The 18,207-nt window shown below is 39.3% G+C and overlaps 1 protein-coding gene across 1 annotated transcript in view; it reads left to right on the forward strand.

Annotated features, from left to right (window-relative positions):
* CERS6 (ceramide synthase 6) overlaps positions 1-18,207 on the forward strand; it is a 106,892-nt gene that overhangs the window by 84,962 nt on the left and 3,723 nt on the right. Inside the window, exons 7-8 of the mRNA XM_015816398.1 lie at positions 9,973-10,101; positions 14,187-14,293. Coding sequence (XP_015671884.1) covers positions 9,973-10,101; positions 14,187-14,293 — 236 coding nt within the window. The remainder of the gene's footprint in view (positions 1-9,972; positions 10,102-14,186; positions 14,294-18,207) is intronic.

The raw sequence follows: 18,207 nt of genomic DNA on the forward strand, positions 1-18,207 counted from the left end.
CCTCGGCCCGGGCAGCCGCGCCCCTTCGCCGCCCGGCCCCACCTTGGCCCGGGCAGCCGTGCCCCTTCCCCGTCCTGCTGCTGCTGCCACCGCTGCAAAGCTCTCCGCCGCCCGGCCCTACCTCAGCCCGGGCAGCCGCGCCCCTTCGCCGCCCGGCACCACCTTGGCCCAGGCAGCCGCGACCCTTCACCGTCCTGCTGCCGCTGCCACCAAGCTCTCCGCCGCCCGGCCCCATCTCGGCCCAGGCAGCCGCGGCCCTTCGCCACCCGGCCCCACCTTGGCCCGGGCAGCCACGCCCCTTCCCCATCCTCCTGCTGCCGCTGCCGCCAAGCTCTCTGCCGCCCGGCCCCACCTTTAAGTTTTTTTCCTGAAATTTCCCTTAAAATGAAGGTGCGTGTTATACGCCGGTGCGTGTTATACGCCAATAAATACGGTAGTCAGATTACATAATCTACTAGCATTATTGGACTAGCCTTAGGTAGTTTTAATATCTTTTGGGAGCTGGTTGCAATATTGCTCACTGGTTCCTTAGTACGATGCCGACCATTTTATTCAGATTCTATTGGAGTATTTTAGGAAATATTTATCTTTTATGTATCATTAAATATTGAGATGTACAGATTTCAGCACCCAGAATTCCATAACCAGTACAACTATTGCTGAAAATTTTGGGAATTGAAATGAAACACATTTAGAGGACACCTAAGGGTGCCTGTGTACTATGAAACAATTTATAATAGCATAATCCAATATGATATTTTTCCAGTGCTGAACTTGAACGTACTAGTGGAAATTATCATAGTTGACTTTTAGATACCAGATTGGGAAAGGTTGTGTGAGAACATTAATATATACATAGAATTAATTATGTATTGGTTGCTTAGCAGTCAGATTTATTTATTTGTTTGTTTGTTTAATTTATATGCTGCCCATCTCTCCTTGGAGCTACTTTGGGTGACTTTCATTTCCATGAAACAAAAAAAAAAATCCTTGTATAATTGGTAGCCTAGTATTGTTTTTGTTATTACTCTTTTCTTTTTATCAGAAAGCAGAACTGTTCCTAGAGGGGGAAAAAAATTTTACACATGTTCCAGCATGTCTGATCTTGTAAGCAGGATTTAAAATCCTAGTGGGAATAAAAACAGGCATTCACTTTCAGTTGCCTGGTACTGCCTGCTTCAGGATCTCACAGTTATTCCTGAGAATAGCATTGACAAGAAAAGATACACTGCAGAGTTTGATGCTGCTGCGACCAGCCTTCTCATGCTGGTCACAACTTTTGGGAGGGTCACAGATTTTTCCCTGTCCTAAATTATTTAGTGAAATATTTTATGATTTTGAAATAGTAAGAAATTGCACTATAGGATTTCTGGTTTTGCGGAGTAATGACCGGTCGCGGGCTTGCGGATTCTCTGCACCCCCGCGACTGGGGACCCTAAATGGGTCTAAGTCACCCCGGAGAGGCAACGAAGAAAGAAGGGTGCTCCAGCGACTCTGGAACGGTGGCATCCATTCCGTTCGACTTGGGGAAAGCCTTCTAACCCGACAGGAGAAAGGCTGGCCGTATTGCATCGACCAGCCCAAGCTACTAGCAACCGAAGTCCAAAAGCACTAACCAGCACAACTGTGAACAGCATGCTTGAAACTGGGTGAGGAATTCGATCTTCTCTTTTCTATTCTTCATTTAATTTCCTGGAAAAGATCCCCAATAAGCAAAATACCCCCAAAAGAGAAGGAGGGGGATTTCCACCCCACCCTTATACTAACCGAAGCAGTGAATTAATCTTTTTATGAAGGATCAAAATATATGGAAATGAAATAAATTTAAAACTTAAATCTGGATAAATCTAAAATTGTTTGAATGGTTAAGACTCTCATTTTAAAGATAATTGTTCATTTTAGAAATTGAAAAACAAATAGTTGCTGACACCTAGTGGTGGATGAAAACTATGACAGCTATAACTTTAATATAAGACTTGGCAAAACCTGGAAAAAGCTAATGTGGCCTTCAAAGTTTTAACAATAAAGAACAGCTGTGAAAAAAAAGACAATAATCTGGGCTGTAGACAAAGAGAGAATTATAAATTTTAGAAAAAAATCTTTTCTGAACTATTTGGATTACAAATATCTATTTAATTGGGATTCTAAAGTTATTTGCAGAGAAAAGAAAGGAAGAGAAAAACTCAAATTCTTAGCCATCATGAATCAGAGACATGTAGAAAGAACATATTAAGAAAACATAAATACTTCACAGGAGGAGATATATAGTATACTGCAACTAATTCAAACAACAATGACTTTAAACCACAAAGAAATCCAAAATAACTTTGAAAATATAAATCAATCTATTTCTAAGTTAACTCTACAACAAAAAAATTCCCAGAAAACAACAACAGAGAAGGAGCAGATAAAACAGATAAATGGATATAGAATTGAGAATAGAGACTTAAAAATGGAACTTAACAAAACAAGGAAACATGATTTAATCCTAGTGGGAAAAAATTCACAAGAATTGGAAAAAACAACTTATCCCTTATGACTACAAAATAAATCTGAGGACAAGAAAATAGATTGGATAAAATGGACTGTAGAGATGTCAGGAACATCGGAGAGAAAGGAAATGATAAGAGAAGTGGAAAGAAAGAAAAAGAAAAAGATTTTCAACAAACATGGAAAGGCAGAAGCCCTGTACAAAGACATTTCACCTGATTTACTTTTTACATCTACAGCAACATTTACAAACTTACGGAAAAACTTTTTGATTCAGCAAAATACATTGATTAAGAAAGATACTGGGCAAAGGAAAAAGACTAAAGTGGAAACCAAGAAAATAGATGATGGGAATTATCAGAGAGAATACTTAAAAAAGAAACATTTGTTTGAATATGGTTAAAGAAATAGAAAAGTTTTGGAATATAAATGTCATTCTAAGAGGGATGAATTCCCTAAATAATATAGTATCCTTTTTTCCCTTTTTTGTTCTCTTTCTTGATATGAGTAATATAAAAAAATTGAAATGACTTAGATAAAGGAAATGTTTTAGATACTTAAATGTAATTGAATTTAAGAAAATTATAATGGATAAAAAATGTTTTGAATAAGAGTTAAAGGACTAGATGATTAGATGTATTAAATGGAATGTTTAAAGATTAAACATATTTTTAATTATGGTTAAAACGAATAAGAAATTTAGGAAATAAATATATATTAGCTTAGGAGGGATATATATTTTAAGTAATATGTTATTTTTTATGTTTCTTTACTCTTGCTCTCCTTTCTTTTTTTTCATTTTTTATCTATTCCTTAAGAAATGTAAAAGTGTGACATGGTTCATATGGAAAAATAGAGTTAAATTTTTAAATGTAATTAATTTTTGAGAAAATCTTAACCAGTAAGAATACCTAAATTTGGTGGGAGAAACAAACTAAAATAAGGACTGTAACAGGATCTGTGTTAAGGCAACTAGGATGATTGGATAGAAAAGAAATATTATATTGATGTGATTATTATTTTGAGGAATATTGGGAAAAATTATATATTTAATTGTTATCTATCAAAACAATAAGAATTGTATTAACTCAATGTTTGCAAAAGAGGATATTTTGGGAAAAGAGGAAATCAACTAAAACCATTATATGGATTATGCATTATAGAAACCAATTGTTAATGATTTGTTTTACAAATGTAAACCCAGCAAACACACTGCTCACCAACTATTAAGTGATTTATGTTTTAAAAAAATCAATAAAATATATTAGAAAAAGAAAAGAAATCGCACTATAATGGACATGCTTTGGGTACTGATCATCACCTTTAAAGCTCTATATGACAAGGTGCTGATCATCACCTTTAAAGCTCTATATGATACAGGCCAGGCTATCTGTGGGACCAGATGTCCCTGAGGACATCTACCTGTCATACCAGATCAGATAGGGTGGGCACGCTTCCTCTAAATATTATCATCTGATGGGAGCTAGGAAGTGTGCCATTCATTCATTCATTCATTCAATTTCTATAGCCACCGAAATCAACCAAATGACCGTTTTCCATGGCAGCCTCTGCTCTATGGAACAAGTTGCCCCCTATGTTTGGCTGGCCACAACCCTTTTAGCCTTCCATAAGGCTTTAAAAACCTGGCTTTTCTCCCACGTGTTAGAAGATTAGACCCATATTAGAACTGATTGGCACCACGTTTTTGCTTTTATAGGCTAAAATTTAAAAATTGCAAATTCATACCTGAACTAAATAATACCTAAATGTGATTGCCCAACAAGCATTCATTCATTCATTCATTCATTCATTCATTCATTCATTCATTCATTCATTCATTCATTCATTCATTTATTTATTTAAATTTTAGTGCCTCCTAACCCAGTGACTCTGCAGTTCATGTCTAATAGCTCTACAGCTGGACACTTCCTAGCTTTATTCTGTGAAGGTGATAGGGAAAAGAAAGCATGATGAAATGGGAAGGTTGTATTTTGGTGGAGGAGACTGGTAAAGTTTAATGCCGTAATATCTCACGAAGCCTTAGTCAATGGCACTGCAAGGAGAGCAGCTTATTCAGATTGGCTAATTACATTCTGATCATCCCGATTACCATGAGCCCTGAGTAAGTAATGAATATGACTCAAAGTTCAGGGAGATATTTATGGGGATCCAGTACCTCCTGCTTTTCTCCTCACACTCGGAAGCAGAGGATCAGATATTACAAATCTTCCCTACAGACAACTATGGAAGAAACATGCCATAACCATTTTTCCCCACTACGTCCTTTGGTTGTTGCTTTCATCTTACTTTAGCCCAGGGATGGGCAACTATGGCCCCTTTATGACCAGTGGATTTCAACTCCCAGAATTCTGAATTGACCAATATATGCTGGCTCGGGAATTCTAGGAGTTAAAAGTCCACAAGTTGTAACAGGATCATAATTATGCACTCTTGCTCTAATCCATGGGGAGACAGACTAAAATCATTATATGTCTTTCTCCCCCAGCCCTTAAGCCCAGCAGTAGCTGGAAGGACTGTAAAATCAATCGTGTTTCACCACTTATTTAAGGTGGCCATTGGGGTACAGGATCTGGGCAGGATGTATTGGCCAATTCAGACTGATTCAGGAAGATCCCCTTCCTTTAGGTTCCTAATCAGCCTTTGTTACTATCAATCTGTTACATTGTCAAAATTGCACAGCAGTGTAAACTACTCAACTTGTCCTGTGACTACAGTAATTCACATTAATTCTGCACTCTCAGTGTTGTGCAAAGATTGAAATGGTATAAGTGGGAAGGGAAAAAACAGTAGAATGTCAAAACTGCGATGGTGTTAACAATGAAATGGTGAAATAGTATAGCTCTGAAACAATAGGATCAGTTCCATCCCAGTGTGTCCCACACAGAGCATGGAAGAATCTGGAAGGCTATATAAAGAAAGCGAATGAAGGCGAGATAAATCCTAAATAAAAAAATCACGCTTGTGACTCAGGTTTTTCATGACTCCCATCTGTTGTGTTTCTTAGAATATTCAGCTTTGTGTAGGAAAGTATCATAAATAAGTGGAGGGGTACAAGAAAGAACCTAAAGGTGATTAACAGAGTTAACAGTTTGACAAATGCTTTTCCTGACTTCCCCCTAACTTCACTTTGTACAAGAGACTAATACCTGGTGCTGCATGCCCTTCACTTTAAAGAATATAAACTGGCTCTTATGGCTTGGGTAACAACCTGAGGACTTCTTCTTTTTTTTTTTTAATTAAATTTATTTTTTATTTTTCCAAACTCTCCCCCATACATATACTGTGATATTTATCAGATATTAACATACATTCTTTTTACATTCTTATATATAAGATACTTTTAATGAAATAAATACATGGAGGAAGGTTGGAGGAGAGAGTGGTGAAAGAGAAGAGGAGAGGAGAGGAAGAAGAGGGAAGTAGGGAAGAAAGAGAAGGAAGGGAGAAAGAAGGTAGAGAAGAAGGAGTGGGGATGCAGTAAAAGGGGAAATGGGCGAACAACACCAAAAGTCATGTGCATGTATTTATTTCATTAAAAGTATCTTATATATAAGAATGTAACCTGAGGACTTCTGTTGCAAAGATTTTTTCCATGAGTTTCATATGCCAGGAAAAGCTCCAGGGCCATTACATCACAAGAGAGGGAGGAGAATTGTTCAGTCCCTCTGTACCATAACTGGTACTTCTTAGTTTGAGGATTCAGCCATACCCTCCTTGACTTATAAGAGGTCCAGGTTTCTTTTGTATGCTGCCTTTGCCAACATGATGGGAGAGAGAATCTTTTTTCTGTCACATGGATACCCCAAGTCAATTTATTGTCATGTGGGAAAGGGGTCTCAAATAGATAAAAGAAGAAATACAAAGGAAGAAAATGGAGGGTTTTTTCCCCCTCCATCTGTTAGAAAACCATAGCAGTCTGCCACACAGAAATACAGAACTGAGCAATCTTCATAGCAACTGGTTTTTTTAAAAACCCATTGTTTTTGGAATTAATGTTTGTGGCTTCGTTCACATTGCAGCTTTATATATTAGCTGAGGAGGGAAGGCATAGCAAGCCACATCCAACAACTGGATAATCCTAAGTTATGAATGGTTTTCCATACTATATTGAAAAGACAGATGTGCTCATCCTGTTGTTTATCCAGTAGCAAACTCTTGACAGAAAAGCATCTTGCAATAGAACTGATTCCTGATTTCCAAAAGGCTCTTTTCGGTTATTGATGTGTTTATTCCACTAAGTTATCTCTGCTTGGCTAAGGTTTCATGAACAGTATCTGCAGTCCAGTGCATTTGATCAGATGAGCATTCGGCAAAAATAACCTGATGGAACAGATGCCATTTTTTCACTGCTCCTAATGAGCCATGAGGGATGAATTATCCTTATTGGCTATCATCATGTGCAGCTTGTGTATGCTTAAGAGGCATGTGTGGGCAGTTTAATTAGCATTTTCCCATGTATCACTATGCTACTTTTATGGTATACAGAAAGAATTAAGGGGAGAGAATGGACTACCAAGATATTTATGGTTGTCCTAGAATATTTCTTCTGCACATCAGTCAAATTTACTATTGTAACTTTTACACTTTGGTAGGATGACTAGGCTAGGTCTGTTTTGCCAGATATTATTTTTAGAGACTTATCTCAAAGTCACTATTTAAAGGCTTTTAGAAAAGGGCCACCTTAATAAGTTATTAGTGTACTAAAATTTTAAGTTGGGAGGAAGAGATTTAGCTTCATCTATAGGACAATAAAGTGTTTCCTGGAAAAGCAGATGAAATGGTGACATTTACTTCAAATCATAACCTGGCCAAGAGCATCTAGATTTGTTCCTTTGCATAGGTATTTATGAAGAGTTGGAATAGCTAATACCAATTTTGAAACTGCAGGAACTGCTAATTATCCTGCATCATAGAGGTGTGCATGTGTGTAATTTTCTTTTCCAGATGTCAGAAAAAGCTATCAAAATATCCTAGAAAACTGTCTCTTGGGACCTGTTTTAAACCAGCAATAATTAGAGTAGTAGTAGTAGTAGTAGTAGTAATAATAATAATAATAATAATAATAATAATAATAATAATAATAATAATAATAATAATAATAAAGTTGGAAGGGACCTTGGAGGTCATCAAGTCCAACCCCCTGCTCAGGCAGGTAACCCAGCGCTTATCCTACTAATGTGGAATAGTAGAAACTTAAACTATTATGGCAACAATAATGCCATAAAAAGAATACGTGTCTCTTTCTTCCTATATCCTGTGGCATCTGACAGAGGATAAGGTGTATTTTTATATTAAACACACCAGGGGCAATCTCGGAATGTCCCCATGTGTTTATTTATTTTATTTGTTAGATTTATATTCATATTCCACCAGTGAGTTAAGGGTGTTCTTGAAATTGAATCTTCCCAATACCTGTCCAACTCACACTGTCTTTCTCAGAATACTAAAGTCATATATGAAAAGCAAGGCACTTTATCAAGTCCATTAATATTCCTAGGTATTAATTTAAAAAAAAAAAATCCAGGCTGTCTGGTCCTCCACCATTCTATCCGTGCCTTCCAGAGCAAGGAGCCAAACATGTTGACCTGTTTTGTAGATTTTAAGGTTTGGGGAGTGTTAAGGGCTAAACGAATGCTTTAATCCTTGAGCCATTCATCTCACCCATTTACAACTCCTGAAACATGCCTACACATCCTGGTGCGGCCTTTGAGAGTGTGTGAATTGCTCAATCTGCATTAAGGTAAGAGTTGAGAGAGAAAAAAGCAGATCCTTTTAATTTGCTTTTGGAGAGAGGGAAATACTTGTGGTGGACACCCATCTACTGAAGTCCATGATCCTTGAAGAAACCGAATAGCATTTATGAGCATGCATAGATATCTTGGCTCTAGCAGATAGGGTATGGTCTTTCTTCTGCCAAGTACCTATATACGTGTGCCCATACATAAAAACACACAATTTGTGTCTTCGCCTCATCCACCTCTCTTTCCCCCACATCTCTGCCCTTTTGGCCATCTGGCACTCAGCTGTCTGCCCCTGCTAGCCCCAGCTGACCTTTGCACTTCTTTTCCTTCTGCTGCTGATGAGGTGCATCCAGCTGAGGCCTTGCTGAGGCCCTCATGCAGCCTCCCCAAACTCTCGTGAGGGGCAGCAGCTGCCTCACCTGAGCATGGCATCAGCTGGCATCAGCCACAAAGATCAGTGTGGGGTGGCAGGGATAGATAACCGCAAGGATTGTGAAGCGAGGACTACCTAATACCGTGAGACATGGTGCTGACCATCATCTTTAAACCGCTCCATGGCATCGGACCCGGATACCTTCGAGACCGCCTCCTGCCGCAGATTACCCCCCATCGACCTGTACGCTCCCACAGAGTGGGTCTCCTCAGGGTGCCGTCAGCCAGACAGTGCCGGCTGGCGACCCCAAGGGGGAGGGCCTTCTCTGTGGGAGCTCCCACCCTCTGGAANGCGGGACTGGCCTAGGGGAAACTTTTAGAGGGGGTTTTAATTATATTTTAATTAGATTAAATTTAAATATTTCCTTTTTAACTAATTTTTAAATTTGTAATGTTATTTGTGTATTTTTACCCGATTGTTAGCCGCCCTGAGTCCGCAAGGAGAAGGGCGGGATATAAATTTAATAAAATAAATAAATAAAATAAATAAAATGACACAAAAGAAAAAATAGACTTCCTTTCTCTTCAAAAACATCGAAGTAGAAAATAAAGACACAGCTCTTTTGTTCCTGCAAAAAGGAATCAAAATTAGCTAGATGCTCTGGTGACATAAAATATAATGGTGGGTGCTGCTCCTTCACAGCTGCTCTGCTTGCTGTTCCCTCAAGCCAATGCTATAAGGCAGCAATAAGAGTCCTATGAGCAGAGCAATGCAGGCAGGTACATAACACTCACGAGAATTGTTTTGCCTTTATTCTATGTTTCCGACATTGACCAGGGCTTTCCCCAGCTATCCTCTCTGAGATCTTTGCAGAAGGCATTCAGATTATTCAAGGCAGCCAGGGATACCAGCTCTGGGAGATGAGAATGGCAACATTACAGAAGGAATGTTCAAGGGGAGCTCCTGCAGCTGTCCCACCATTGTAACCCTCAGCCATGTTGGCTCCCCTTGTTCAGAAAACAATAAAGCAAGGCACCTAGTCTTTGTGTTTGTTTTAGATACAGTCATTTATGTTGTTTCTTGATACAAGTTGAGCAATGCTATACGGTGCTTTACAGTAAACCTATTTGTATTTGTTTCCGCTAAGTTGATGCTTGCATTCTAATTTATACACTTTGCATTTTGTATATCATAGTTCGCTGCGTAAAAGAATTACACAAAAATTATGACATATTTACAATACATAAGTCTAATATTAGATTTTTAAAAAATTACTGAACCCAGACATTGAAAATCTAAAACTAATTTATGTAACCGTGCTTTATTTTCTCTCTCTTTATCTTCCAGGATTTTAGCATCATGTTTACACATCATATTGTGACAGTCCTATTAATAATTATCTCTTATGTAGTCAATTTCACAAGAGTTGGAACCTTGACTTTCTGTCTTCATGATGTTGTCGATGTCGTGCTGGAGGTAAGAGAGGGTTATTTGTAATAATTCTTTGCTGTCCAAAATGGTCTCTACCTGGAACAAATATTGTAGCCTGTGAAAGCTCATAATGTATTGACATTTGTTTTAAGGTACTGTTTCTGTAAGACCATAAATACCTTTGTATTTGTCTTTGGAAGTGACACTCATGAACACAGTGGCATTGACTTTCTGCACCTTGTTCAGAATCCTTTTTTGTTGTTGTTTATTTTTATCAGCCTGAATTATTTGTGTCATTATCAGAATTTCTTTAAAACATACTGCTAGCTTTTAGATAATATATGAGTAAATTTTTAACACAGGCAAGCAACAACAGAAGTAAAATGTGACCAAATTTAAAAGTACATATAACATAGCAGCGCTGGGAAAAAAAAGTAAACATTCCTGATGTTTTTGCTGATACGTTTCTGACTAATTTCACCCTGCTGGTTCTTATTCTCCCAGGCACTTAAGAAAGGACATGAGTCCAGGCCTAGTGTCATCCTTAGCAGCTAAACCAGACAGGAAACGACCAGATAAACTAATTCTGTTTTATTGTAAAGCTACATTTACAGAAGTTTGCAAATCTAAAGTGACAGTTCTCCCACTGTCAACTGTACTGCCCAATAACCCAGGGAGGGTCCCTCCTGAGCCTTTTGCTCCACCAACTTTGCAACTGCAGGCTATGCTAGTGGTGGCGAACCTATGGCACAGGTGCCATAGGTGGCACTCGGAGCCCTCTCTGTGGGCACGCGTGCTGTCGCCCCAATCCTAGGCCTTCAGCTGGGTTTTATAAAACCTTTTTGCTTTAGGCCTCCACCGTGTGTGCAAAAAAAAAAAAGATTCAATCAATCAGTCAGTTTCAACTTCTTGTGAGAAAAAAAAGATCTTGCAAAGTTGGAATTGATTGATTGAACTTTTTAGTCCCACCCAGTCTGCCATTACCACCGTAGCCATGCCCACCCAATGGGCCACACCCACCCAATTGGCCACACCCAGCCAATGGGCCACACCCACCCAGCACCGGACGATGCATAAGTGGGTTTTGAATTGCAGTTTGGGCACTCAGTCTTTTGCAATCACTGGGCTATGCTGTCCCTTGTTTGACCGTTCCCTAGGCAGCAACCCTTTATCCATTCTCCCAAGGTCATTCCCACATACTATTATACCTACTCAGAAAACCTGCTCCTGCAATCTTTGATATTGTCAAAACCTCCAGTCAACATTTTACCGGTCAGGAGGAAGTTCAGCTGCCTCTGTCAGCCCGAACTCCTCCCAGTCCCAGCTGCCTCTCATAGAAAGAAAATAGGGGCTTTATAGAGGAGGGCTTTTCAACCAGTGGTACGGGTACCACCTGTGGTACATTGGCACCTGGCAGGTGGTATGTGACCATCCTAGAAAAGTAGTGGGGGAGGGGAATGAGCTGAACCGGTGGCAGCACCGCACAAGCCTGAGCGAGAGATGGCTGGAGCTGCAGGGCTGTCAGGGCTCAGCGGAAGTGCCAGGATCAGCGTCGCTTTCCAGCTGATCGCTGCTTCTTCAGGGCTATCAGGACTCAATGGAAGCGCCAAGATCAGCGCCAGGCTCCAGCTGGAGCTCGGCGCTGATCCTGGTGCTTCTGCTGAGCCCAGAAGAAGCACCAATCAGCTGGAAAGCAGCACTGATCCTGAAACTTCTGCTGAGCCCAGAAGAAACGCCGATCAGCTGGAATGTTGCAGCATCTCCAGGGTCTTGTGATTTACATTCAGATGCTTGGCAACTGATTCATATTTATGACGATCACAGTGTCCCAGGGTCATGTGAAGTAACCAAAATCTGCTGCAACCACCCAGCAGACGGGGGGGGGAATAAAAACCAAACACCCCCCACCCCACCCCCGCTGCCAATCCTCAACAGAAATGCTCACAGCAATGAAAACCTTGGACAGCAGGAAGAGTGCCACCGGGTGGGCAGGCAGGTGTCTTGCTCGGCTGTGTCTTGGGGGGCACTTTCTTCAGTGCCATTGTAACTTCGAACAGTCACTAAGTGAACTGTTGTAAGTCGAGGACTACCTGTACTTTATCACTTTTTTCCTTTTTTTTTTTTGGTCATCAAGTTTTTGACACCTTGCTAGGCGACTGGTGGTACTCGGATGTTGCCGTATCCTAAAAGTGGTACAATGGGTGAAAAGATTGAAAAGCCCTGTTATAGAGTACTAAAATACTTGTCATCATCTGCCTTCAGTCCCCTAAATCTGCTACAAAGACTTTGTCAAAACTTTTTGTAAGCCCATGTATATAGTATTTGAAATGTAATCGAAAGAAGGAATTGAATATGTAGGGAACAAATAATAAGAATGTGATTGAATTAGAAGAAAAAGCAAATAGATGACTTTTGGACGGCACTTGGGCAAATCCATCTTCCTTTCAGCAGTTTTCTTAAGCACATCTGAGTTTCACTTCCTAAATTTGTTTTACTCTGCTGATCAATTCTTAAAAGTTGATCAGCAGTGGAATGCTGATTTATTTCAACTCCTTGCTGGACTTTAGCTGGTTTGTTTTTTTCCCCCTTTGATTTATGTTGTTTTGAATGACCTTTGTTCTCCCTGTAAGGAAACACCACAGTGTTTCTGGATGATGAAGTGCTTTTATTTGATTTACATTAATTAGACTCTCACCACAGGAGTTTTGTATTTTTGAATTTGCAAAATATTTGGAATTTTTCTTTTAACCTTGGATTGAAATAGCCAGAAAATATCTATCCTGTTTCTTTCTGCTTCATCATTTTTTTTTTTTTTGTTCCCTGATCAAGTTTCACAGAGTTACAATGAATCAGATTGTAGATAAGCAATGGTGGCTGAAATCTACGAAAAGACTGCTGGGTAGCATGCAGCTTTTAGTTGAGACTTTTTAAAAAAACATTTGATGAGATGATAATGGCCATGGAAAATATGCAGTGGCATGTAGTTTTGGATAAGTTAGATTCACAAAGGGACTCTGATCTGAAAGTTGCAGACCAAAGAGATATCCCCACAGCCAGAGAATTAACTGACTTGATCTCCTGTTGTCTTTGAAGTTTAAGCCTGCGTATCCTTACAATATTAGGAGCCTGACTGAACCGGGAAGTGACAAATTCTTTTTTCCTACGAAAAGGAGGGAGATTAGAGAATGGATTTATTATACCTAACTGGAAATCACTTCTATTTGGACTTCATTGGGAAGATAGACCCACAGTGAAGACTGAATTTATTATATTTAATTAGACAACAATTGATAAGAGATGGCATTAAGAAACAAACATGGATATTTGATTCAGGATGAATTACTTTTAACTTTTGGAACGATTTGGGATAGATAAGACACCGTGGCAAATTTTCTGAGTGGATTATGATAACAGTTTGTTAACAGGGACTTCTGAAACCTTAACCTTGACATTTTTTTCTATTAACTAATTTGTCATTAATATAGTATATAGGAGACAGGTCAATAATTTGCAAATACATTTACTAGTTTAAAAAAATTGGGGGGTGCCTGTGACACAAGATATGGAAACCACCAATATTGTAGTAATGTATTAATCAGTATTCAATTAGGGGGGGAATAACATGTGTATATGTGTTGGCTTTTTTTTCTTTTTAATGCACTTTTTTAATGTCTTGATTGTTTTCTGGATTTTTTTGGTCTTTTTGGATTTAATGGAGTTTTATATTTTAACTTCTTTACAATAAAATAAAAAATAGATGAATAAACGAAAAAGGAAACAGATGTGTGAAAAAAAGAATCCTAGTATTGTTTCTAGGGATTAGGTCCTGTTGAAGTCAGAATGTTTTGAATAAGCTTATTTAAGTTTGGAGTCTTATAAAAAATGCAATATTATAATTTATTATAATTGAGAAATAAAGATGCCAGATAGCAGTAGAGATATTTAAAAAATAAGACGAGAAGTGTTAATGGACAGGGTCGACTTTTGTCCTTACAATATTTTGCAAAATTTCAAAGCAGAAGTCGTAAGGGCAGTAAAAATTTAAATAGTGACAATGCATATTTTGTACAGTACAATTTCTGCCCAGTTTCTTTAGAAAGAAAGTGACCTATTTCCTTTTCTTATTACAGGCAGCCAAAATGGCAAACTACTGCAAGTTTCAAAAACTATGCGATTTCCTCTTCCTTTCGTTTGCTGTTATTTTCATTATTTCTAGGCTTGGAATATATCCTTTATGGTAAGTAAGTGTATTTTTTCATGGGATTGCATATGCTAAGACAACCTTACTCAATCTGGAAACCTATGGCTTTCTTGGGCTGCAATTCCCAAAGTTAATACCAGGCATGGTCAACAGATGGCTCCCGGTTTTAAGGAAGACTGTGTTCAAGGACTTATGAGAAGAACCTGTTGGCGGTCTGTTGCCTGTATGTTTTCAAGACTGTAGGTTTTTTATATTGTGATATTTTTCCCCGAGTGACGAATCAATGAATCTTGGCAGGAAGAGAACATAGCCCAGATTACAATAGGAATACCATACAAATATTAGGTGTCAAATACTGTAACATTTAACATCTGATTGCTTGATAGTGTTGTGACTATGGTGACAGTGAAATGGAAAAGATGTGGTTCTCAGCTAGGTGACCATTTTGGTGTAACTTGCTGGCGTTTCATGTTGTGTCCACTTCTCTTGGTGGCAGGTTACAGAAATTGGATGGGGTTTGCATTCTGCGACAACAGAAATTGTGGAAAGGCATGCACCTGAAGCCTAACCTTAAAAGACCCTCTAAACCAGAGGTCCCCAAACATTTGGGCGCCAGGGACCAGTTCCATGGAGAAAGTTTTGTCCACGGACTGGAGAGTGCGTAGTTTTGTGTGCTGCCTGCATCCCACGGATGGGGCTTTGTTTGTTTGTGCGGACCAGCTGTTGGCATGCTGCAGCCCGGTACCAGTCCATGGACCAGAGGTTGGGGACCCCTGCTCTAAACCTTCCTACAGCTTTGCCAAATCTAAAAGTAATTCCAGCTGCTTGATAAACTATCCTTTCTTTTTAAGAAAAGTTAAAACTCCTCCCCAAGCTGTCCTTGAAGGCATTACAGGAAGACTCCCTACCCAGAGAGAGAGAGACAATGGTCCATGATTCTGGACACACAGAAGCAACAGAGCATGTGCTTCTCCAGTGCCTATATTACAAAGACATTCATCTCACCATTACTGCAATTCTACACTTCCCAGCTGCTTTCAAATACCAAACCTGCTACAACATATAACAATGGTGGCGAACCTATGGCACGGGTGCCAGAGGCGGCACTCAGAACCCTCTTTGTGGGCACGCGCGCTGTCGCCCCAGTCCTAGGCATTTAGCTGGGTTTTATAAAACCTTTTCGCTTTAGGCCTCCGCCGATGTGTGCAAAAAAAAAAAAAAGGTTCAATCAATCAGTCAATTTCAACTTCTCGCGGGAAAAAAAAGATCTTGCAAAGTTGGAATTGATTGACTGAACTTTTTAGTCCCACCCAGTCTGCCGTTACCACCACAGCCACGCCCACCCAATGGGCCACACCCAGCCGGCACCCAATGATGCATAAATGGGTTTTGGGTTGCAGTTTGGGCACTCGGTCTCTAAAAAGTTTGCCATCACTGACATATAATGTTGCCAGGTTCTGTGCGGTGCTGCTTAAAATCCGTCAGATGATGCCTGTGCCAAAAACTAGTCTAAGTGAGCATCTAGTTCATCATGCTAGAGTGCTCTGTAATTTGATAGATTTATCTGCCCCATACTAAAGTTTATGCTTCCCTGCCGCCATCTAATGCTCCTACTCCTCCTTTCAGATACACACTGTCTGTTTTATATCTTTTGGCTTTTTATAATTATTAATATTTTAGATGCTTTTTAATTGACTGTACCCACCCTCCTTATGCTGGTTTTGACCGTAATAAAAATTTGATTGACTGTGTGTTCTGATGCCTGGAATTTTCATTATCTTCTCTAATCCATCTGTTGAAATTCAGTGGAAGCATAGTAGCAGATTTTTATTTTCCTTGCTGCTTTCCTGTCAGAGTAATTACATTTTGAAAGTGGCAGAAGTGACCAGGACTGGATTACTCAGCAGGAAAAAAATTGCTCTGGAGGATGGGTCTTCAGCTACATTCGAAAGCTTGCAGCAGAATTGACCTAAGACATGCTCTTTAAGCAGGAAGATAATACTTCAGATATCCACTCCTGGAGAAATCAAGGGATTTAGGGCTCCGAGAATGACTTTCTTGTGGCAGTTTCCTCATTGTGGAATAGATTGTCCCTGAAGTCCAGTTAGCCCTACCTTTTTATCCTCAAAAAAGTTCGTCGTCCCCAGAGGATTCCCAAAGGAAATCTGTCAACTTAGAGAACAGCAACTGATGTATTTTTTTATCTTAGATGGGATTTATATGGAGTTTAAATATTTTAATACTAGCTGTACCCGGCCACGCGTTGCTGTGGCTCAGTCTGGTAAAAGCGTGTGTTGCTTTTACGTCCAACAGATGGCGGTGTTTTTCAAAAAAAGCATGTTTTTACCTGTCACAAGTGTGACATCTATATAATATAGGTATATAAAAACACACGCGTATTCGAATGCAATGTTGTGTCAAAATTTCAAAGTAATCGGTGAAGAACTTTCAGAGATTTAAGATTTTGAACAAACGAACATTTACATTTTTATTTATATACATCTTATATATCTGACAAGTAGGCAGCAAATAAACACTGCAATCAGCCAGTCAATAAAACATGCACTTTTTAAAACTATAATGCAGGATAAGAAAGAGTTCCTTTATTTTATTTTATTTTATCTAAATGCAAGCAGAAGAGGGACTGTGGTATGCATCTTGGAAACTAATGTTCGCAATTAAATCTATGGTTGTTACCATTTTTCAATATAAGTGACATTAACCTCAGGATACTTTTCTGTATCAATTAGGTCAGGGGTGTCAAACTTGCAACGTCACGTGACGTGTCGCAACGTATCGCAACTTTTTTGCCATTGTCGGCAATGGGGTGGGCACGGTTTCGCTATGATGCATCCGGCCCGCGGGTCGGCAGTTTGACACCCCGGAATTAGGTCAATAGAGTGATAACTCAGAGCATATGAACAACTAGTATCCATTAGTCTATTTATTTTGGTGTAAGCAACAAGATGGATGACTCAGTTACAGATGGATGAATATATTGTTGGAATATCTAAAGGACAAGGTTAAGGACAGATCATCATGCAGAAAATCTAATCACTAAAAGTCAAGACCATCTTGATGGAATATGATCATCATCATGTTCATCATCATTAATAAAGGAACCTGCAGTCAAGAAATACATTGCTGGCTAGCACTTGGTAATGTAATAAGGAAGGCCTTGGAAAATATATATATATACAGATGCTTTGATGTCACTGGGAAAATCATTATTTGCATCATTTTGAACTTTGTAGGTTTGTTAACCTACAAAGTTCAAAATGATGCAAATAATGATTTTCCCAGTGACAGTTATGGAAGCAAAAGTTGCACTTTGAAGAAGCGGGATAGAAAAAGCATTGATGCTTTTGAATGTTGGTGTTGGAGAAGACTCCTGGGATATCATGGATAGCCAAGGAAACAAACAAATAGATCATCAACAAATCAACATAAGAGTTCTCAAGAATTTGACCAGATTCAAATGATCCTCCTCTGGATATGTTACACAAAGACCTAGCTCTCTGGAAAAGCATGTATTGCTGGAAAAGGTGGAGGAAAAGATAGCAAGACGACTAACAGCAAAGTGGATGGACCCAATTACCGAGCTACTGTAGGAAGACTCGAAGGTTGAGGACATATAATCCATTTTATATAGGGCTGTTGTTCAAGATGACTCAGATATTCCAACTGATGAAAAGGGAAGCCGTTTATATGCTTATTGGACAGTCTCATTACTACTATGTAACACCATTGTTGTAGGAGCTGACTGCATGATGTAGGGCAGGGGTAGGCAACCTCGGCTCTTTTATGACTCATGGACTTCAACTCCCATGCTGACTCAGGAATTCTGGGAGTTGAAGTCCATGAGTCATAAAAGAGCCGAGGTTGCCTACCCCTGATGTAGGGTAACTAAAGGTATCTTTTTTCTTTTTTTTTCTTTTGGCCAAACAAAG

This window comes from Protobothrops mucrosquamatus, unplaced genomic scaffold (assembly GCF_001527695.2).
Source record: "Protobothrops mucrosquamatus isolate PMUCROS unplaced genomic scaffold, P.Mucros_1.0 scaffold446, whole genome shotgun sequence".
In the NCBI taxonomy this organism is placed as follows: domain Eukaryota; kingdom Metazoa; phylum Chordata; class Lepidosauria; order Squamata; family Viperidae; genus Protobothrops; species Protobothrops mucrosquamatus.